Here is a 23,866-nt window from a genome sequence, read left to right as displayed (position 1 = left end):
AGCGGATTGTGACGAAAAACGTCAGTTTCTCCGATCACATTGAAACTTTGTGTTTGGGATCTCAAAACGTTAAGGAATGACTGTATCGATTTTTGAGTTTAAATTCCCACGGTAAGTAGTATTTTTTGGTCTATCTTTTTCGAGGCTGTTGAATCCGATTGGAATGTACTGAATCTGGCCGAGGAGGTATGGGGAGACCGGTAGTGATGTCATCCAATCAACCAAGACATAAGTTGTCAAAGCCATGAGTGTTAATTTCCATTGTTTTATAAGAGTTAGAAGCGCGAAAAGTTCGAATCTTACGATTATAATTTTAAAGCTGGCATATCACAATGCCCTCGCCTCGATGTGTTGTGCAGGGATGCAGCACTAGATCAAATCCACAAGATAGAGTCTCTCTACACGACTCCCCCGTTAACAAAAACCTTGCCGCGAAGTGGAAGAACTTTGTCGGACTTCACAGAAAAAAACTTTGATCCCGAAGGCCGATTTGTTGTTTCTGAGCATTTTTTAGAATCGTGTTTTGTAAGGACATGCCATCTAAAAGGGGCATTGAGATTGTTACCAGGATCAGTACCAACTAACTGGAAAAGTTTGAGGGAAAGCCGTGGTAATCACGAGAAAACCTCGATCACGAGCAAGTACTTCATCGAAGGATCATCGCATGGTGAGTCGACTTTTCTAATCAATTCTTCTCAACTACTCCACACCTGTAGGAAATATCTAAAAAACACAAAAACTGTATAATTTTCCAAGCTTTCATTCATCATTCGTTATTCGTTGGTTTAAAAAAAAGAGAGATTTTGCATGCGAACATATGCGATCGTGTCAGTACATATAAACAACACATGGCCAGGTTAAGGAATTCCAACGTATTTGAGTCAAATTATATCATTAAATGCTCCATTTTCGTCATTTTAGGAAGAGACTCACTTATACCTCCATCAGAGTTACGACGCGTCCAAGTTTGTGAGAGACGAAAATCGAAGTCGGAAGAAAACAATCGACACGCTGACAACCAAAATAAATAGACTAAAAGATCACCTACTGGAAAAGGAAATCAAATTCCTCAATTACATTGGTTCTTTCATCAGGAAAAGTACTGTTCACATCACTTTCAAGGGAAGCTATGGAGGGAATGGAGCAATAACCGGATGATCGATTCCTTTCGCTTGAAGACAGTGATTTTTCCCTACAAGCTCTCTTGCCTTCGAGTTGTCTTGATTGGATGAGGTCACTACGTTTTGACGCGTTACCGATGTCCTGCCGTTCATTTATTCAACAGCAATATGGCGGAAGGGCGATTTCGCAACGCAAAAGTTTCATTTTCTCAGCGGTCGTTGGCTAGATTTTTCTAATATTTAATACATATGTTATTCAAAGCGCATGAATTCGAGATATTGTTATAAAAAGGTTTTACGGAATGATACGTTTTTCGTCACAGTACAGCTTTAACAAATGGTGTCATCTTTTTTACACTCGAACTTACAGACCCACACACCACCGTTCGCTGTAGACCCACTTTAAAAGATAGCGTGTGTAATGAGCGTATATTTCGAAACGGGTCGTTCCGCGAACTCAAAATAGCAAAAGAGTCAGATGATTTAGGGAAGGTCTCACTCGAATCAAACCAGAAATCAAATGAAATAGATGTGGACAGAGTGACAGAAGAACATTTGCTGATAAAACCAAGGTGCCTCGTGGTCAACCTCTTGGAAACGAAAACAAAGATGCCATGTTGGACTTTCATCAGGGTGAGGATAAACTGACCAAAAAGACTAGATGACCAAGGAAATAAATTATATCGTAACATGGGCATCAACAGGCGTCTAAAAAGGGCAGATTTATACACGAGTTGAGATATCAGTCCAACTTGAAGCTTAAAGCCTGTAGCCCGACTTACGATCTTAGATCGTCTTATTTTATCTTATGATACACTTTGCTTCTTTTCCGATTTTCTCTACTATATTGCGTTTTTGGTTAAAAAAAATTCTCTGCACTATGTTCTTTCATTTGTATGGTTTGTCCTATAGTTTATGGAAGCCTATACTTTATAAGCCCCCGGCTTGAAATAGGCTTCCCTGCTGTTACCTCTTCAGTTCCTTTGATTGTGAAGTTAATTTAGTTAGAATAGTTCTTTTTATCTTTGATGTATCATAAATTTTGTATTCGGTTAATTTTTTTCGGGTAATGCCAAATAAAATGAATGAATGAATGAATTCGTGTGATTTAACTGTGAAATATGGATGGTCTTTGTCAAGTAGAACTAGCAAAATAACCGACAAATGACTCTGTTAGCAAAGTCAACAGTCAGTGCTTATCTTGCATTGTGATGATGAAACATTCCTTTGAAGTTCGTTGGCATTTGTTAATAAATACATAAAGGAACTGACGGCGATAAGAGCTAGCAAGGAGACACCCTGCATGGCTGCATTACTTCGGATGCTTTTGACTGTAAACTTGTTGGATCTTTAATGATCCAAAAAAACAAACCCTTTGAGTGTAGACAGCTTATTCGTTTGCATATAACACAGATTAGTCTCGACTCCTCTAGTCTGCACAACAGGAACATCATTCCATCCTAAGATGATAATGATTGGTTACTGTTCACGTGTACGTGGTTGGCATCACATGCATCAGCGCCATCGGAACAGTCGCGCTAACGCAGTATTCACGTTCTCTTTTTCTGTTTCTGCATTCTCTTAAATGACAATTGGATGTTTTTGGATGTCTGGCTGATATAGTTTTCTCAAAGTTATCGAAAACAAGGATCACATACTGTTACTGGGAGATGAGTTAATCTTTTAAAAAATCAAAAAAGCCGTACTTTTCGAGTTTCACTGTCATGGTAATAGTATTTGAATATGAAATACCTTTAAACTGATGATTTTAGAATCGAAACAGAAGAATTTCGGAGTCGTCTGCTTCCGGCTAACTCGATGTATTTTGATAAAAAGGAACTTGATTCCCATCTGAGGCGTAACGATTGGATATTCGCTCGAACTCTTCCTTAACATGACTTGCGTTAGCGCACCAGGTATATGTGCCATAGACATGCTCACACTCGTCTTCCTTTTCCACATTCTCTCCTGGCCGAAGAGTGCGACTGGTTTGTTTTTCTTAAGTATTTGCCAGTTGATCTGGCGTTACTGTCCCCGTAACAAAAGTTAACAAGGCGATCCTCTCAAAAGAAGGAAACTGAAATGTTTAAGCTTCAAAGCTACGAGGACAGCATTATTATAAATGTGATTTTCGTTGCACCACAAGTGATGAAAAGAAAGAGTGCGGGGTCTTTAGATCGGTTAATTCTCTAAACCCCAGGAGTGATTAACATGTAACTTTTCCTTGTGATATCGATACATCATCCAGTATTAGGTTATGAGAATACTTAGACTTATCAGCCTGAAGCTTTTACTTGATCTAACACCAAATTCTCGAATCTAAGTTACGAGGAAATGTGTGGCGGTTACAGGGGGGAATTGGCAGTCAAATCTTAGGATTTAAAGGGTAAACTTGCTATATGTTGTAAGAAATAGACGACTTTTTTGAGAGACATGTTTCGGCATGCTTATGCCATCTTCAATCAATGAGTAACTGAACGTGAGTAATTATATAACAGACAAGTAGATGAATAAAATGGATTCTGCCAACAACTCAATTGATTTAAAACTCAAAGAAGCTTTTTATATAAATAAGATCAAACCTGAACTTAACAAACAATTACAGCATTATAACACTTTTCTAGCGTTTTAGTTCACACCTTTGATGTTTGGTGTCACTTTATAATTAGTACCCGCTTTTGTATTACATCATGCTGTAAATATTTTATTCATCTACCTGTCTGTTATATAATTACTCACGTTCAGTTACTCATTGATTGAAGATGGCATAAGCATGCCGAAACATGTCTCTCGAAAGAAGTTGTCTATTTCTTACAACATTTATCATGCTTGCTACTACTACGACCTTATGTAAATTTGATATATCTTGGTGGAAAAAGGTCACATGGGATATTTTCTGTAATTTCATGTCGTTTTGCTTTGAAAGCATATTTATCTTATGCACCATCACCTGAGTGGTGTCAGGGGAGAGGGATGGGGTAGATTAATTGCAAAGAAATGTTTCAGGGGAGAGGAGTGGGGGTAGATTTATTGCAAAGGAGTGTGTTTTATGGCTGACGGATGTTATCATACTTCACCGACACCAAAATGTCAGACTTTTTTGCGTCATTTGCGCATCTAGTTGATCCTCTTTAAGTTATGTTCACAGTTCTTTGTGTGTGTTATTTGTTATAGATTGATAGTAAAAGGATAATATTGATGCTATCAATGCGAACCCCTACCGAATAATCGATAAATAACGAGATAAGTCAGTGCATGGTTAGTAGACTCAAATGACTGGATAGAAAAGCCAGAGAAAATTGAAATCGAGATCCCTCACGGGACGAATAATGACCAGCTCCTTTAAACCTCGGATTGTTGAGGAATATTTGAACTTTCCCCAGACTCCGGTAAACATTTTTAAAATCAAGCAAAAGATCACCAACAAGCTCAAATTTAGAATTACCACCACGAAATAGATTGCAGCACTAATCATTTTCATCGTGACACAACCGAAATCCTCCAACCTCCTGCTTTTCCCCTGAAAATTATGTAACCTTACTCCCAACATACCCCAACTTCCCTACCCCTCCCCTCCGTAATAAAAAATTGGCTGGTACCTTAGGCTTCAAGCAGTTTCTGAAGAGTTCCATGAATTATGTAGCCTTATGTAACAACCAGAAATCTGAGGTCCTTCTCTAAAAACTTACTTAAAGTACCATCTGTTAAGCTAACAAGTTATGGTCATAGGTGTTTCTCTTTTGTAGCACCGACTCTATGGAATTCTCTTCCAAACAACATAAGAGTGAGCGGCTTGCTATCACATTTTAAGACCTGTATAAAGACATACCCTTTTTATAAATGTTATAATTAGACTACAGCGTAGTGAGTTATTTCATTCTTTAAGTAGTAAGTTAGGCCGCTAGAGAGTTTGTTAGTTAATTAGTTGATTAGTTGGTGAGCTAGTTAATTGGCTAGGAAATTAGTTAATTTCAATATAATTTTAAAGTTTTTACTCTCGTTATTACAGACTACCTTGTTAGCTAGTTTCTTCTACTCATGTTTTAAGAGATTTTTATGGTTTTTATAATCTTATCGGTCCGATTTATAAAATTAGTGTACAGCGCTATTGGATAGTGATGGAAATAGCGCTATATAAATACCCTACTACTACTACTAATTACTGATGTAACGCCATTTCTATCAGAAATCGCATGAATAAAGGAAACATCATGACAAATAAATTGAAATACTTTCCATATTTTATTTGAATGAAATGCAATTTTGCCACATCACAGTGTCGAATCTCTACACATATTTATCCATCACATTCAACTTAAATTTTACTTTACTTTTGAGTTCGAGTACAAACATCTTTCCCCTAAACCGTTGTCTATTCAATTCTGATGATAACGGGACTACTGGGATGGTGGTACTTCTTCAATCATGATCCGGGACACTGAATTCCATCCTGTGTAAGCGTTAGCCAGTTCTTCTCCAGGGCAACTGCCTACCCACAGTTCAACCCGAACTGTGCCCTGTGGGAGATTCTCACAGAAACCTTCAAAGAAATGAGAACGGAGAATGATGGGCGTTGAGCTATCATAAGTGTAGAGGACTGAATCAACTGGCAAAGGTCCGCTGCATTCATTGCCGTTGAACTTGAAATACCATCTGTTGCATTTGCGATTGGAATTGTGCAGACGAAGGTTTCCTTGGTATGAGACTTTAAGGGCCGTATTTTGGTGTAGTTTGTTAAAAGAGCATTCCTGAAAACAAAATCACGAAACCCACTGAAAAAAGTAACCCGTCAAAAATGTTATGAGCACTGATAAAAGAAAGCGGAGGCGAAATAATTTATGAAGCCTGTTATTATGAAAGACTAATTGTTAGACTTTTTTAATAACCTTTTTTATAAGAACACGCTAAGACGATATCCAGGATGAAAGTCAGTCAAGAACGGCTCTTTTTTTCTTATTTTGGTAAGAAGTAAAATTGAAGGTAAGAGAAATGTAAAACTGTGATCTAAAAGTCCAACATAGTCTAGTCATGTCCGAATTGATAAGTTACGACTCAACTTTAGGAACGTGTAAGATTGTCTTCAGACTAAGAGCTTCCAGCCTCAACACCAAAACTACATGTTCTTTTGTAGAAAAGTGTGTAATATATAAATAGCTTTGAATTGAATTTCTCACGATTACCAGCTCCTACAACATCGATGTGGCCAGTTAAAAAGTAGTACGAGTAGAACTTAGTCAGGTACTGGACACACTGACTCGTTAAAAAAAACAAAACGTTTTTGTGAAGAAAACGTACAATTTTGTTCTGTGGCCATTGGGGGTTCAAGTCGTGGTTGGAATAGCTGTCTTATAACGTTGTAGAGACGCCCCTTTGGACATGACTTCTCTGCCCAGCGGCTAGACAAGGAGTTCCTTTCAACTACAGTATGTACAGTCTGTACTGACTGATTCATTAAGTAAAGATCATGATAGGTCAGCGTACCTAAAAATGATTTGGTTTCGATTATGTTGGGTTACTTTATACGAAGCCTAAGAATAGCAGATGTTTACGGCTGATACTGATTAATTTCATTGATAAAACTTGTGGAAATTGCTTAATCTCCAGTAAAGTTATGTAAAAAATGTCGGTGGGTGATCAATAGCACGAGGACGAACTACTACATCTTACTAACATGCTAACTATAACGACGAAAATTTGTGACTTTAAACCAGGTAAAAATTCCGGATGGTGGAGGAGGAAAAAGGAATAATCTAAAGAAAATGATGCTACAAGCTCAAAGTCATTTTTAGTTAGATCGATGCGCTTCTTTTTGTGGTGTAGGTGTCAGTCCAGGTGTCAGTTTGTTGATTAAGTTAAAGTTCAAGTGTCTTCTGGTGGGCAACTAACTAAAACGCTTCTCAATAGGTTCAATCCCAACTCACTCATGCACTGAAGTTTTGTAACCGCTAAATCGCATCTAAGTAGCTCCAATGTTTGCGAACTTAGGTATAGAGGCTATTCACTTTTATTTTACCGCTGTCTGTATTCGTTGGTGAATTCCATGCGATGCAGTATTAATGAACAACTATCATCCAAGAAAACAATTACCTATGGCGTCCCTCAGGGCTCAATCTTGGGTCGATTGTTGTTCTTATTATATATTAATGACCTGCCTGAGTGTTTAAGATCAGCCACTCCATGCAGGTATACGGATGATACTCAGATCTTCTCACCCTCTTACGATGCTAACGAAGTTGTCATCAAATTAAATTCTGATTGCGCTATGGCTTATAGAAAACAAACTTCAAATCCACCCCTCTAAGTCTAAATTGATGTTTATTGGCTCCTCGTATAGTTTAAACAATAAAAATATCGAACAACCCGTTGTGGTAAACAACATGCTCGTATCAGGAACTGACACACATATATGCTTGGGAGTTGAGATAGATAAAAAAAACTTAGTTGGGATAGTCATATTGACATGATTTGAAAGAAGGACAGTGTGGGTATATTGGAGCGATGAGACGAATTTTAAAGCCCTTTGTTCCTGTAGATACGCTTGAAAAGGTTTATAAAAGCCTGGTACAGCCTTACTTTGAATATTGATCCCCTCTCTGGGACAACTGCGGAAAATTAAAAGAAAAGTTACAAAGATTTCAATCTCGAGCTCTTAGGGTTCTTACAGGTGCCAATTATGATATTCGTTCCGCTGATAAAATCCAGACCCTCTCTTGGGACGCACTTGATACGAGGCGGCTTCATGCCAAGTCAACATTGATGTATAAAAAAACTAAGTGACGACACCGCGCCCAGCCATGGGAACACTTGTGTTAGAAGGAATGTAGATCATACTGATTACCACCTCAGAAATAGTGCTACAGATCTGAAACTTCCTAAACCCAAGAGAGTGTTTCTAAAAAGAAGTTTTAAAATAGCGGCACAATGCTTTGGATCCAATTCCCAAATAAAGCAAAACTAACGGAATCGATATATTCATTCAATAACTGTATCAAAACGTTATTGGGTCATGTCATACCACATGTGTTGATCTTTTACTTAGTTTACTATATGCACTTAGTTTGTTATGGTTGAATTTCTGTAGTTTTAGACTTACCATATTATTCATCATCTACTTAGTTTATAATGTGCACTTTGTTCATAATAGTTGAATCTTTATGATTTTAGACCTATGACATCATTAATCTTGTATTATTAGTTCTAGTTTCTTTTTATGTTTGTACAAACACGCCCTCCATGGAAACTAGCTAAGTGTTGTTGGGGCTAGCGTGTTTCTTTGATTTAAATGAAGTATACCTACCTACCTACTTTCATGCAATGAGTTCAAGTTATCTGCAATTATAAGGGTTACTCACCTTTATTTTACCGCTGTCCACGCCCGTACCCGTGCCTGAACTCCATGCACACTGTTTCCAATTGGCCAGCTGTCTCGGGTCAATATTCGCTGTATTTCCTTTCTGTCCCTTTAGTCCACTCATCCCTCTCTCTCCTTTGTATCCACTGGGACCCCTGGGGCCAGTCATCCCAGGGATACCCGCACCATTCACGCCTTTGCTTCCTATTTCTCCTTTAGAGCCTTTGTAGCCTCTCGGACCAATTTCCCCTGGGATTCCTTCGCTGCCCTTTTCCCCCATGCTACCAATTTCCCCTTTAATTTTCTCCAGTCAGCCCTTTGTGCCCCCAGAGGCCTCTTGAGCCAGGTTGTCCTGGGGATCCTGCATCTCCTTTCCGACCTTTTTCCCCCGTGTCGCCGCTTCTTCCCGGCGGACCCGAAGGACCTGATGAGCCTGGTACCCCTGGGGTCCCTGGTATTCCGTTGGATCCAGGCATTCCCTGCATTCCCGGCAGTCCTGGCATCCCACATGATGAGCACGACTGTCATCAGAGAGGATAGAAAAATATTTTTGTGAGCCACAGATTGAGTTCGTTTCTCCCTTAAACTTCCTTTTTTTTTCTTTGACGAACAGATGATGATCGGCCTGGCATTTTGACTTTTGATATTTATTTACCTAGCGCGTGAGTAACATTTCGATCAAAGAGCTATCACGTGAGATGATAGAAAAACTTTATCAAGGAAACATTTAAATTATCATGTTGGATCATAATCTAGTCTAGCTTTTTGTCCTAAAAGGAAACGAGATGTGGCTTTCATTAAGCGTAAGAACGAAACAAAAACTGAAAAATACTCGAAGTCTGCTCTAGGCATCGGTGGAATCTGCTCATGCCTGAAGTTTATGGCAATCGTTAACTTTGCCGTATATTGTCTTTTTTCCCGTATTTTGATGCGTTAAATTGCGTTATTGGTTGAAAATTTTCTTTGTGCTTTCCTCTGATACACTTCATTCGTGCTATTCAACTGTGAAATACGGTGCTGGTCATTGCCAAGTAGAACTGTCAAAATAATTGAACAATGACTGGGTTGACAAAGTTAACAACCAGTGCTTACCTTACATTGTGATGAAGAAACATTCCTTTGAAGTTCGTTGACATTTATCAATAAATACGTAAAGGAACTAACGACGATAAGAGCCAATAAAGAGACACCCTGCATGGCCGCGTTATATTTGTTACAACAGGGAAGGTTTCGTGGCCAACAGATAAGTGCCAACTGCTTGTTTTACTCTAGACTTGGCCAGTTTTTGGGTCCTCAACGAAGAGAGACTCGCACACACTCTAGTCCTGATTACAGCTATCTTTATTGCTCAATCAAATTGCTTATATGCATATTGGTGGCTAGTTTTTACGTGATTAAATATGCGAGGTAAGTGGCGTGGTTTCCTTTCAAGTAAATACCTTAATTCGAACGACGGTGAGCATAATGTTTTGTTCAACCCCTTTTAGCTACGTAAATCCTGCTCTGTTAAGATTACACTTTTCACATTTTTGCATATCACAAGGATCATATTTCTGCTTTACAATAATATAGTAATTGATCTATCCTTAAACTTAGGATTACATGTCACGTTTCAAAGCGCTAGGGTCACGCTTTCTTTAGTTTTACTACATATTGAATGCTGTTGATTATAAACTTGTTAGATCTTCAATGCTCCAGAAAACAAACCCTTTGAACGTAGACAGCCTATTCCTTTCCATATAACACAGATTAGAGTCAGTTCGTCTCCGTACAACAGGAAAATCATTCCATTTTAAAACAGAAAGTTCCTGTCTAAGACATAACGATGATTGGATATTCGCTTGAACTTTTCCTTAATATCACTTACTTCAGCGCGCCAGATACACGCACAACAGATATTCTCACTTCAAACAAGTCTTCTGTTTCCTGTTTGAGGAATGTGACTGCTTTGTTTTCCTGAAATATTTGCTAGCCGCCAACCTACCGTCATTGTTGTAACGGAAGCTAAGCCGATCCTCTTCAAAGGCAGAAACTGGAATGTTTACGCTTAAACATTTTTGTTCCACACTAAGAAAAGGAGAGAGCATGAGTTTGGAGTTCATTATTTAGTAAACCCTTTCACTCCCATGATAAAATCATCAATTCTCTTCACTGTCTCAATATACTTCTCTTGATTCTTGTTTTGGGAAATTGGTGCTAAATCACATAATATCCTTCAATTGACATTCTTCTTTCCTGCCGTGACCTTTTTGCTCCAGAACAAGTTGAATGTAAAAGGCTCAATTCTTCATTAGTCATTCTCAGGAGTCAGTGATGTGATACGGTGGTCAAAGGTCACGTGCGGGAACGGTATTTTGTCTTTTTTATTGATTTCGTTCTAGTTTTACAGGTTACCTCCTCATCACTCTGTTCTTTCCCCTTGACGTGAAATTATCATTTAGATATGGTCTATTACCCGGATTGTGTAAGGGGAAAAGGTAGGAGGGTGGGGGGGGGGGAAGGGGAGATAAAAATCAGGGGAGTATCTAACGGCTGGCGGAACTTGAAGTACTCGGCTGACATAAGGATATCAGACTTACCCCTGTTTTCGGCTTTTTTGCGACGTGGTAATGGCAGATGCTAACAAAATACCTCGAAGATCACGCCATTAGAGGAGCACAGTGTAAAATCTTTAACCGAATGTCTTTCTTTGATCCGTAAGCCAGAAAAAAAAAAAAACAACAACAACAACAAAAATAAACAACAACAACAAAAAAGACTTAAAGAATAGATTGGAACGAATCTTTGAACACTGGCGTTGCCAGTTTACAATTTGGTGGCTAAGTATCAATCAATCAAATACCACAAGTGACATTATAACTTTGCAACTTTCTTTTGCCATCTTACTCGGGAGATCATAAACTGACGAGACAGTCGCAAATAATGAGAGCGAAAATCGAAATTTCCCATTTATAGTAAGAGGATAGTATTGACGATATCAAAGCCTGGGAGCTAAGATATCCAATTTGAACTTCAAACTGAATGATCAGTGAATAACGTCCGTGCACGGGCTAATTCCTGCTTTCCCGCCTTTCCTCGCCCCTGTTTCCCCTACCTCCCCCTCCCCCCCCCCCCCGTAACGAAGTAAAAACTAACAGCAGTGACTATTCACCTCTGAAGATCATAGTTAAACCGCTGCGATCGGCTTTTTGCAGGCCATTTTAAAACTTGAGTCACCCGGAACTCTCGGAAAATATCATAGTTGGTGTGGAGGACTGTTTCAATCGGTAAAGGTCCACTGTATTCATTGCCGTTGAACTTGAAATACTATCTGTTGCATTTTTTATTAGAATCGTATATTTGAATGTTGCCTTTGTATGAATTTGAGGGCCGTATTGTCATGTAATTTGTCACAAAGCATTCTTGTAAGGAAGAAAATATATGAAAAAAAAAGTATCGAAAAAAGCCAGTTCATCAAAGATATTTATTAGTTGATGACCAACATTATTGCACATCTATCCACAAAGAAAAAGTTGTTTTTGTCCGACTCATGTTGGACTAATTCACTTCCGTGTATACTGTGTTTCAGCAGAGAATTAATGCGCTTTAAGCGCAACCACATTTGCTTTTCACTTTCTAAATAAAGAATGTAAGGAAAGCTACTTAGAGAATAATGATATTCTGGGACTAATGCTTTGCTGCAGTGCACAGGACTTGCGTCACATATGAACCTAGTATTATTGATAGATGTAGAGCTATGTACTCTGTAGAGATGTTACCAATAAACCATTATTTAAAGTATTATTATCATTATTATCATCATTATCATTAACGGCTTACTGAGCCCACCATATAGTTCTCTGTAACACAGTGGTGAAGGATCGCAGCGCAGCATCCGAATTCATTGTGGTTCAAAAGCGCAATATTTGGTCAGTCAATACAGAGTTTTTATCACGCTGGCTTTTAGAAATTTACCTTTCTGATCAAAGTTATCGTCAGTAGATATTTTTTTACTTTGTTTGACTTTTTTTTACTTATTTCAAAGTTCGAACTCCAACAGCTTTCCCTAATATCTCTGACTAACTCTAAAAGTTTTGATGATACCAGGACAAGAGAATATACACTTCCTCAGTTTATAATCTCCTAATCAGGATTATTGGGATGGTGGTACTTCTTAAATCACAATCCGGGATATTGACTGCCATATGCATCCTGTGTAAGCGTCACCCAGTGTTTGCTCAGAGCACTTGCCTACTCAGAGTTTAACCCGGCCGAACTGAGCCCCGAGGGATTTTTCACGGACACATTTAAAAGAATGACGACAAAGCATGTTGTGTATTCCACTTCATATGATAGGCTGAATTAAACATGCATTTTGATTCCTTCTTACTAATAAAGACAGGAAATGGCGTCATAATTAAGAATGTTATGCTTCTTTATGTACAAACCTAAGAGCTTCCATGTTGCCTTGGGTCTGTACAGTCATACATCACAGAGGACGTCAAAATGTGACAATGACATTAATTGCACACCCGGCTGTGCCTTATGTTCTTACCACACTTTGTTATCATCTGTCACCTGTTACTGAACCGACCCATGGCAAGATGGAAACTTCATGCTAATTGGACAAAACTGCCTTAGTAAGACTCTTCCCTTTATCGGAAGGATTCAAATATTTATGCTGGAAATCACTATTAATGAAAAAACGATTAAAAGAGAAAGGAATAATTGCCTAGTAATTTCTGGACGGAATTTGCATACCAACAGACACGACCGTTGTCTTGCTTAACCTTGTTTAACTGCAAATCATTATGGATTTGAAATTTGGCGAGCAACAATCAGCCAGTCAAGTACCTCGTATGATAATTTAATCGGACACGTCCTCCTATCCTCTTACTCAGCTGAAATGAACTTAACAATCGCTGTTGGCTGAAGGATGGATAAAGATTAAACCACGTTTGATCGATGGGACAATCTACGAGGGTTTCAATGGGAGTAACCAGGAGCCGTCAAACGGCATATAAAACAGCGTAAAGCGTACATAGTGACAAAATTTAACTGTTACCCGTACCAAAAAAGTCAACTATAAAAAAATTTTCTTTTAACTGCGACGAAATGAAATTCACCGTTTACCGTCACCTCAAAGCCGTCACCCTATTGTGGCCGTAATTTCAATTTGAGGTTAGTGATGATATACTGGTTGATTCCAAGAACGTTTGCTGTAGTCTGAGGAAAATTCAGACATTCCTGTACAATCCGATCATTTAAGGGACTGGTCATTACTTATTGCCTGGGAGTCGGGGGGGGGGTTTCATTGGCAATTCATTAGGAGCCAGTTTTCCATAGCTCCTCCCTTAAACCCTGGCGACGAATGGTTCCCCATCTTTTCCCCCTTAAAAACCATGTGATCCTACCCCCACAATCCCCAGACTCACTCCTCCCCCCTCCCCGTTTTAAAAAGAAAGACTGGTCCCTGAGGTTTCAAGCGATTTCTGAAAAATTCCAGCCACCTAAACTTCCAACAGATGACAACGTGATAAGCAACCCTCCCCACTACGGAAATGAAAATCGTAAATTAGATTCATAATACTATTTTTATCAGTAATCGCATGAATAAAGGAAACATCAACAGCAACTAAATTGAGATGCTTTCTATATTTTATTTCAATTAAAGGAAATTTTTACCAGTCACAATGTTGAATCTCTACACATAATTTTCTATTACATTTAAGTTTAGTTTTACTTCCCTTTTAACTTCCATTACAAACATGTTTTCCCTAACACCGTTGTCTATTCAGTTCTGATGATAACAGAACTACTTAGATGGTGGTACTTCTTCAATCATGACCCGGGACACTGAATTCCATCCTGTGTAAGCGTTACCCAGTGTCGAACCAGAGCATTTGCCTACCCAAAAGTTCAACGCGAACCGTGCCTCGTGGGAGATTCTCACAGAAACCTTCAAAGAAATGAGGACGATAGATCTTGGTCATTGAGCCAGGGTAAAAAGTGTAAAGGACTGAATCAACTGGCAAAGGTCCGCTGCATTCATTGCCATTGAACTTGAAATACCATCTGTTGCATTTGGCTTAGGGATTGTCTAGACGAATGGTTCCTTGGTACGAGACTTTAAGGGCCGTATTTTGGTGCAGTTTGTTAAAAGAACATTCCTGAAAACAAAATTATGAACAAATTGAGAGAAAATAACCCAAGTACAAATATCAAGGGCATGTGCTATTTTCTGATGCACTTCACTCGTGCTATTTAAATGTGAAATACGGTGCTGGTCATTGCCAAGTAGAACCATCAAAATAATTATAACGGAACCTAAGCCGATCCTCTTCCAAGGCAGAAACTGGAATGTTTACGTTTAAACATTTATGTTGCACACTAAGAAAAAGGAGAGAGAGCAGGAGTTTCGAGTTTATTATTCGTTTATTATTTATTATTATTTAGTAAACTCTTTAATTTCACTCCCAAGATAAAAACATCAATTCTCTTCACATTTTTGCATATCACAAGGATCATATTTCTGCTTTACAATAATATAGTAATTGATCTATCCTTAAACTTAGGATTACATGTCACGTTTCAAAGCGCTAGGGTCACGCTTTCTTTAGTTTTACTACATATTGAATGCTGTTGATTATAAACTTGTTAGATCTTCAAGGCTCCAGAAAACAAGTTCCTGTCTAAGACATAACGATGATTGGATATTCGCTTGAACTTTTCCTTAATATCACTTACTTCAGCGCGCCAGATACACGCACAACAGATATTCTCACTTCAAACAAGTCTTTTCGTTTCCTGTTTGAGGAATGTGGCCGCTTTGTTTTCCTGAAATATTTGCTAGCCGCCAACCTTCCGTCATTGTTATAACGGAACCTAAGCCGATCCTCTTCCAAGGCAGAAACTGGAATGTTTACGTTTAAACATTTATGTTGCACACTAAGAAAAAGGAGAGAGCAGGAGTTTCGAGTTTATTATTCGTTTATTATTTATTATTATTTAGTAAACTCTTTAATTTCACTCCCAAGATAAAAACATCAATTCTCTTCACTGTCTCATTTTGGTGCAGTTTGATAAGAGCATTCCTGAAAACAAAATTATGAAACACATTGAGAGAAAATAACCCAACTAAAAATATCATGGGCACTACAAAAAATGCGGACGCGGAATAATCCATGAAGCCTGTTGTTATCAAAGACTAATGTTAGCCTTTTTTTAGAACCTGAAATATTTGCCAGTTGATCTCAGCTACTCTTATATATATATAAAAGAAAGTGTATTGGATTTGAATCGAATTTCTCACGATTACCAGCCCCTATAACATCGATTTGGCTGGTTAAAAAGGAAAATCATCTAATACTGGACACGCTCAACTGTAAATACTGAAATTAATTTGTAAAGAAAGGTAAATCCAATTTTTCTTCTGTTACCATGCGAGGCTCAAGCTCTGGTTGGGATAACTGTGTTGTTGGTGAGAGAAGGTTGGTGACACTTATTTGGTTAATCCCCGCTACTGATCTAGAAATGTAAGGGGAACATCGATCACTCTGAAACTAAACGATTGGCCGATGAGCACGTGTGCTTGATTGATATTTCACAAACATTGACGCTGTCTGAGGGCTGAGCTGACGCGCGTATAATTTTATCCTTTTTTATGGCCATATAGGGCTTTTTAAGTTTGAATCAGTTACAGCCAGTAGATACAAGTATATTTGCGTGTAGAGCAAATAAGCGACTCCTGATTTTCTAACGAGGAAAAGACATTCAATTTTATTACGCATATTGTCTTATCCCGCAGATCCTGGTTTTACTCAACTACCTTAAATCCAGTGTAAGAGCAAACAATTTTCTTTTGGACTCAGCTTGGACTTATTCACTTCCGTGTATGCTGTGGTTTCGGCAGAGAATCAGTAGAGGAGTAGAGAGTAGCTGTCAGCTCAATCATAAGTCAGACATTTGCTTTTCAGTTTCTGAATAAAGAATAGAGCGAAAGCATCGAAGCACGGGATCCGAAATACTTCTTTTATCTTATTTGTTCAAAAGCGCATATGTAGTTCTAAGACGGCGTTCACTTTTTTCCTGCAATATTTAGAAATTTACCTTCACCCGATGAAAATTATTCCTAGTGCGAATTTTTTACTTTGTTTGATTTGTAAATTGTTTTAAAGTTTGATTTCAGACAGCTTTTCTAGTTCTCTCAGCGACGTGCATAAATTAGTCCAAGCCCAGGTTTGATTGCCTTTGATCCTGTTCCTCCATTATTTAAATTAACCATCGGCACGGCTTTTTCAGCCGTGTGATGTTTCATGTCGAACGCTCTGATCAGGAAGTAAGGGCATCGAGCTTGGGCTTTCTTGTTCCCCAAACGGGGAACTAAATTAGTGTTGCAAGACTGCGGCGATAGTACAAACAATGCTTCCAAGGTTTCTTTACAACGTAGTCCCGTGAACAATTAAGAGCGAGAGAATTGGGTTCGATTTGTGTACACCCAACACGCAAAATTTGCATCCAAAAGGAATTTTTGCGATTTCCTACGAACACTTTTTGGAGGACTACTTTAAGACAATTATTCGCACGAAAGATTTAGGCAAAGACTTCTTCCATGGTTTCAGTTCCTGCCTTGCTGAGTACAATCTCGTTGATAAGACAGTCCAAGTGTTTTACTTATTTGTTTACTTTTATTTATCATTATAGTTTTAAAAAATTCGTACAAAAAACAGGTGCGATTTCTGAACTTTACCAGCTTTCAGAACTCTTAACGGCCAACCCGGGAACAAAAAACGAAAATTATGTTACTATTAAGCGGATTTGAAGTAACTTTCTCATTATTTTTTCAGAATTAAGTGCACCTCACCCTTCCCACCGCCCTCCTTCCTCGAGCACAGATATAAAAACGGTACGATTCATGCACATCACTTCCCCTTAGCAAGTAAGTAGCGTAAATAGAGGATATTACATGGCTGCGCAGGGATACGAATTTTATCTTCGAGTGATGAAAGTATCTCTTACGAGTTCGCTGCGCTCACTCGTGAGAGATACTTTCAGCACGAGAAGATAAAATTCGTATCCCCGAGCAGCCATATAATGTTCTGTTTATTATATAGATACTGATGAAATTTCCACATAAAAGACAACTTTTTTATTCATTTTCGAAACAGCAATTGGGTAATTATGTTGGTAACCATGGCCACACCAATGTCCTCACATGTGAAAGATAAAATAGTATCTTCACTGCGCGCGGTGAAGATATGATTTTTTAGTAAAAGGAGAAATCCTGGTATTTCATCAGTATCTACATAATAAATAGAGATTATTAAACACTAGATCATTGGATAATGCAATTCAAGACTTTTTATTGGCTTAGCCATTATGGTATATCAGCCAATATACCATAATCTACAAATATGGCAAGCGTACGTGTCAGATTAAAATTAAAAGGGAGCTAAAAATTGAATAAAATTTAATTTAATTTAACGTTTTTAATAAAACAATTATTCCACTCGCGCTTGTTGGATATGAAATGATTATAACCAACTCGGCGCTACGCGCCTCGTTGGCTATCTATCATCTCATATCCAACGCGCGCTCGTGGAATAATTGTTAAATATCCAATAGAGTATTCAAACGAGTCTTTCTTTCTGGTATTTTCCTTAAAGTATGAGATATTGATTGCCAAAAATCAAAGTCGATTCCCAATATATCTTTCCACTGCGACTCTAAGTAATTCAGCTTTAATTTAATTTAGCTAACGTCCTCCCCATAGACTCACTGACTATTCAGATTTCATGACAGGACTACTGGGATGGTGGTACTTCTTCAATCATGATCCGAGACACTGAATTCCATCCTGTGTAAGCGTTACCCGGTGAATACCCGGAACACTTGCCTATCCAGAGTTCAACGCGAATCGTTCCTCGCGGGAGATTCTCACAGAAACCTTCAAAGAAATGAGGTCGGAGGATGTTGGGCGTTGAACTATAAAGAGTGTAGAGGACTGAATCAACTGGCAAAGGTCCGCTGCATTCATTTCCGTTGAACTTGAAATACCATCTGCTGCATTTGTAATTGGAATTGCGTAAACGAATGTTTCCTTGGTATGAGACTTTTAGGGCCGTATTTTGGTATAGTTTGTTAAAAGAACATTCCTGAAAAAAAAATCATGAAACACACTGAAAAAAATAACCCCTATAAAATATCATGAGCACTGATAAAAAAATGCGGAGGCGAAATAAATAATATATGAAACCTGTTGTTATCAAAGCGGACTAATCGTTAGACTTTTTTTTGTAAGAACACACTAAGAAGATACTTAGGCTGAAAGTCAGTCATGAACGGCTCTTTTTTTCTTACTTTGGTGAGAAGTAAAATCGAGGGTAGGAGAAATGTAAAACGGTGGTCTAAAAGTCGAACATAGTCTGGTCATGTCCGAATTGATAAATTACGACACAACTTTAGGAACGTGTTAAGAATGTTTTCAGACGAAGAGCTTCCAGCCTCAACACCAAAACTACATGTTCTTACATAGAAAATTGTGTACTATATAAATAGATTTGAATTGAGATTCTCACGATAACCAGCTCCTACAACATCGATGTGGCCAGTTAAAAAGTAATACGAGTAGAACTTAGTCAGATACTGGACACACGGCTGACTCGTTAAAAAAAAAAAAAAAACCTTTTTGTGAAGAAAAGGTACAACTTTTGTTCTGTGGCCATAGGGGGTTCAAGTTGTGGTTGGAATAACTGTCTTATAACGTTGTAAAGACGCCTCTTTGGACATGACTTCCCTGCCCAGCGGCTAGGCAAGGAGTTCCTTCCAACTACAGTATGTACAGTCTGTACTGACTGATTCATTAAGTAAAGGTCATGATCGGTCAGCGTACCTAAAAATGATTTGGTTTCAATTATGTTGGGTTACTTTATACGAAGACTAAGAAAAGCAGATGTTTACGGCTCATACTGATTAATTTCATTGATAATCTTGTGGAAATTGCTTAACCTCCGGTAAAGTTATGTAAAGACTGTCGGTAGGTGATCATTAGCGTGTGGACGAACACTACATCCTACTAAAGTACTGACTATGAAACTGAACGATAATATGTAACTTTAAACCAGTTGAAAATTCCGGATGGTGGAGGAGGAAAAAAGGATAATCTGAAGAAAATGATGCTACAGGCTCATAGTCATTTTTAGTTAGATCGATGCGCTTCTTCTTGTGGTGTAGGTGTCAGTTGATTGACTAAGTTAAAGTTAAAGTTAAAGTGTCTTCTGGTGGGCAACTAACTAACACGCTCCTCAATAGGTTCAATCCCAACTCACTCATGCACTGAAGTTTTCTAACCGCTAAATCGCATCTAAGGAGCTCCAATGTTTGCGAACTGAGGTATAGAGGCTACTCACCTTTATTTTACCGCTGTCCGTATCCGTTTCTGCCCTCCATGCGCACTGTTTCCAGTTGGCCAGCTGTCTGGGGACAATATTTGCTCCATCTCCTTTCTGTCCCTTTGTTCCGATTCCTCTTTCTCCTTTGTATCCTTTGGGACCCCTGGGGCCAGTCATCCCAGGGATACCCGCACCATTCCCGCCTTTGCTTCCTGTTTCTCCTTTAGAGCCCTTGTAGCCTCTTGGACCAATTTTCCCGGGAATTCCTTCTCTGCCCTTTTCCCCCATGCTACCAATTTCTCCTTTTTCTCCAGTCAGCCCTTTGTGCCCCCGGGGGCCTCTTAAGCCAGGTTTACCGGGGATTCCTCCATCTCCTTGACGACCCTTTATTCCCGTGTCGCCACTTCTTCCCGGCGGACCTGAAGGACCAGACGAGCCCGGCACTCCTGGGGTTCCCGGTATTCCGTTGTATCCAGGCCTTCCCTGCATTCCCGGCAGTCCTGGCATTCCACATGACGAGCACGACTGTTTGCAAAGAGGACAGGAAAATAATTTTTAAGCTTCAGATTGAATGCGTTTTTTCCGTCACGCTTTCTTTTTTTTTGGACATCGATGAGCAGATGATGATTGGCCTGGCATTTCGACATGTCAGATTTACTTACTTGGTATGCTACTTGTAACATTGCGATCAAAGAGCCGTCACGTTGGATTATAACATTTTATCCTGGAAACATTTTGAATTATCTACTCAGATAAAATCAAACAATCTTGTTGAATCATAGACCTTTGCAGGTTTTTATCCAATAAGGAAATCGAAATGTGGCTTTCATTTGGCACAAGGACGAAGTAAAAACAGAAAAATACTCTGTTTTGGACATCGGTGGGATCTGCCCAAACCGGAAGTTTACCGCAAACGTTATTATCTTATGATACATTTTGCTTCTTTTCCGATTTTCACTGGCTAGATTGCGCTTTTGGTGAACAAATTCTTTGTACTATCCTCTGATGCACTTCATTCGTGCGATTTAACAGTGAAATACGGTGATGATTATTGTCAAGTACAACTAGCAAAATAACTGACAAACGACTCTGTTAGCAAAGTTAACAGCCAGTGCTTACCTTGCATTGTGATGATGAAACATTCCTTTGAAGTTCGTTGGCATTTGTTAATAAGTACATAAAGGAACTGATGGCGATAAGCGCAGCCAAGGAGAAATCCTGCATGGCTGCGTTATATTGGATGCTGTTGATTATAAACTTGCTGGATCTTTAATGCTCTGACAAACAAACCCTTTGAACGTAGACAGCTTATTCCTTTGCATATAACACAGATTAGCCTCAGCTCGTCTTTGCACAACAGGAACATCATTCCATCCTAAGATGATAATGATTGGTTACTGTTCATGTGTACGTGGTTAACATATCACGTGCATCAGCGCCATTGGAAAAGTCGCGCTAAAGCAGGATTCAAGTTCTCTTTTTCTGTTTCTGCGTTCTCCCAAATGAAAATTGGATGTTTTGGACAAGCAATTGACCTCTGGCTCATGTAATTTTCTAAAAGTTTACAAAAATAAGGAGCACGTACTGGTATTGGAAGAAGAGTTCATCTTATGATAAAAAATAAAAAAGCCGTAGTTTTCGAGTTTCAACGTCAAGGTAATACTATTTGAATGTGAAATGCGTTTATACTGATGATTTTAAAATCGAAACAGAATAATTTGGAAGTCATCTGCTTCCGGCTAAGTCGATGTACTTTGATAAGAAGGAATACGATTCCTATCTGAGACATAACGATTGGATATTCGCTCGAACTCTTCCTTGATATCACTTGCTTCAGCGCATCATGTACATCTGCCATAGACGTGCTCACACTCATCTTCCTTTCCGCATTCTCTATTGGCCGAAGAGCGTGACTGGTTTGTTTTCCTAAAATATTTGCCAGCTGATCTGGCGTTATTGTCCGCTTAACAAAAGATAACAAGGCGATCTTCTCAAAAGAAGGAAACTGGAATGTTTAAGCTTTAAAGCTCCGAGGACAGTATTTTTTTAATTGTGATTTTTGTTGTGCCACAAGTAAGGAGAAGAAATAGTGCGGGGTCTGTAGATCGGTTAATCCATTAAACCCCAGGAGTGCGGATTAACATGTAACCTCTCCTTGTGATATCGATACATTATTCAGTATCAGGTAATGAGAATACTTAAAGTTATCAGCCTGAAGTTGTTACTTGATCTAACACAAAAATTCTCGAATCTAAGTTACAAGGAAATGTGCAGCAGTTACAGGGGAGAATTAACAATCAAATCTTGGGATTTAAAGGGTTAATTTGATATATCATGGAAGTAAAGGGTCACATGGGATATTTTCTGTAATTTCATATTATTTTGCTTAAGCGAGTTATCGTTGAATATTTTTCTCTCTTTGAAAGCATATTTATCTTATGCACCATTGCCTGAGCGGTATTAGGGAAGAGGGGTGGGGGTAGATTAATTGCAAACGAGTATTTCAGGGGAGAAGGGTGGGGGTAGATTTATCGCAAAGGAGCATGGCTGTCGGAAGTGATAATACCTCGCCGACATCAAGGTGTCAGACTTTTAAGCTTCGTTTGCGAATCCAGTTGATTTCCTCTTCAACTTATGTTCACAGTACTTTGTGTGTGTTATTTGCTCTAGATCGACAGTAGAAGGATAATATTGATGATATCAATGCAAACCCCAGCGGGGCTAAGATATCCAATTAAAACTTCAAACCGAATGATCGATAGATAACGAAATAAATTCAGTGCATGATTAGTACACTTGAATGACTGGATTGAAAAGCCGGAGAAAAATCAAGATAAAACCAACGGTGCTGTAGTTTAGCTATGGACCTCCCAAACAGAGCATTAACGTTTGTTTTAGTTTTGACATATATTGGCTAAATTAAAGAAAATTATGCACTGACGATATAATACATAGTGTTCGAAATTTCGCTGAGCATAGACTAATGCCCCTTCCCCTCCCCTGCCCTCCCACCCCCTGCCCCCCTCCCACACCTCAACGAAATAATTAATCTAATGAACTATAACGAAGAAATCTACTAACATGTGTTCAAAATGTTCATCTCTAAAAGTTATAGCGGTTAAACTCCTGCGATCGGTTTTTTTGTCGGCCACGTAAAACGAAATTATCATTTTGTATCGTTTAACGGGATTTGAAGTAGCTTTGTCAGTTTTTTTCCCTTTTTCATATTTAAACAGATTTAAGTGCACCTCACCCCACTCCCCCTCCTTACCTGAGCGTAGATAGAAAAACTATGTACAGGATTCATGCAGATCATGATCACCTCCCCATATTAAGTAAACAGCGTAAATAGAGCATATTAAAGAGAGTACTCAAGCGCGTTTTTCTTTTTGATATTTTATTAATAGTATGAGACATTGATTGCCAAAAATCAAGTTTGATTCCCTACATATCTTTCCATCGCGATTATAGGTAATTTAACTTTCCCCTCGGCTTTATTTTTAAAAAGATTTAGTCTTTAACTTAGGTTTAATTTTGATTGACTCTGAAATTTATGTACTAACATCCTCCCTGCATGAGCTCATTGACTATTCAGCTTTGATAACAGGACTACTGGGATGGCGGTACTTCTTCAATCATGATCCGGGACACTGAATTCTATCCTGTGTAAGCGTCACCCAGTGTGTACGAATTGCACTTGCCTACCCAGAGTTCAATCCGAACCGAGCCCCGAGTGAGATTCTCGCAGAATCCTTCAAGGGAACCGTGACGATGGAGGTTGTTAATTCCACCACTCCAGTCGGTGTAAAGAACCAAATCAATCGGCAAAGGACCGTTACATTCATTACCATTGAACATAAAATACCATCTGTTGCACTTTTGATCAGAGAATATATCAATGTTTCCTTGGAATGAGACTTTAAGGGCCGTATTGTCATACAGTTTGTTGAAAGAGCATTCCTGGTAAAAATTTACAAACAGGAAAAAGAGCATTTTTAGTTAGGTTCAAATTACTTGAAAAGTGA

At 38.7% G+C, this 23,866-nt stretch overlaps 2 protein-coding genes across 2 annotated transcripts; both read right to left on the bottom strand.

Annotated features, from left to right (window-relative positions):
• Positions 1-5,518: 5,518 nt before the first annotated feature.
• LOC148729807 (collagen triple helix repeat-containing protein 1-like) lies at positions 5,519-8,994 on the bottom strand. The gene is made up of 2 exons (XM_088762120.1): positions 8,474-8,994; positions 5,519-5,869 (listed from the first exon to the last, which is right to left on the bottom strand). Exons 1-2 carry the CDS (start codon positions 8,750-8,752, stop codon positions 5,519-5,521), a joined length of 630 nt encoding a protein of 209 aa, XP_088618246.1. The 5' UTR covers positions 8,753-8,994.
• An 8,124-nt stretch (positions 8,995-17,118) lies between these two features.
• LOC111343928 (uncharacterized) lies at positions 17,119-21,150 on the bottom strand. Its single transcript, XM_088762119.1, has 3 exons — positions 20,961-21,150; positions 19,860-20,366; positions 17,119-18,605 (listed from the first exon to the last, which is right to left on the bottom strand). The coding sequence occupies exons 1-3, from the start codon at positions 21,063-21,065 to the stop codon at positions 18,255-18,257; spliced, it is 963 nt and encodes a 320-aa protein (XP_088618245.1). The 5' UTR covers positions 21,066-21,150; the 3' UTR covers positions 17,119-18,254.
• Positions 21,151-23,866: the final 2,716 nt, after the last annotated feature.

This window comes from Stylophora pistillata, chromosome 5 (assembly GCF_964205215.1).
Source record: "Stylophora pistillata chromosome 5, jaStyPist1.2, whole genome shotgun sequence".
Taxonomy (NCBI): Eukaryota; Metazoa; Cnidaria; class Anthozoa; order Scleractinia; family Pocilloporidae; genus Stylophora; species Stylophora pistillata.
Note: the sequence above shows the minus strand (reverse complement) of the source record. Positions and strands in the feature narration are given on the sequence as shown.

Coding starts and splice junctions, on each gene's coding strand:
- LOC148729807 (XM_088762120.1), bottom strand. CDS start 8,752: ATGGGGGAAAAGGGCAGCGAAGGAATCCCAGGGGAAATTGGTCCGAGA. Junction 5,870..8,473: donor TGGACAGCGGTAAAATAAAG/GTGAGTAACCCT, acceptor TTTTGTTTTCAG/GAATGCTCTTTTAACAAACT.
- LOC111343928 (XM_088762119.1), bottom strand. CDS start 21,065: ATGCAGGATTTCTCCTTGGCTGCGCTTATCGCCATCAGTTCCTTTATG. Junction 20,367..20,960: donor TTTCATCATCACAATGCAAG/GTAAGCACTGGC, acceptor CTTTGCAAACAG/TCGTGCTCGTCATGTGGAAT. Junction 18,606..19,859: donor CGGACAGCGGTAAAATAAAG/GTGAGTAGCCTC, acceptor TTTTTTTTTCAG/GAATGTTCTTTTAACAAACT.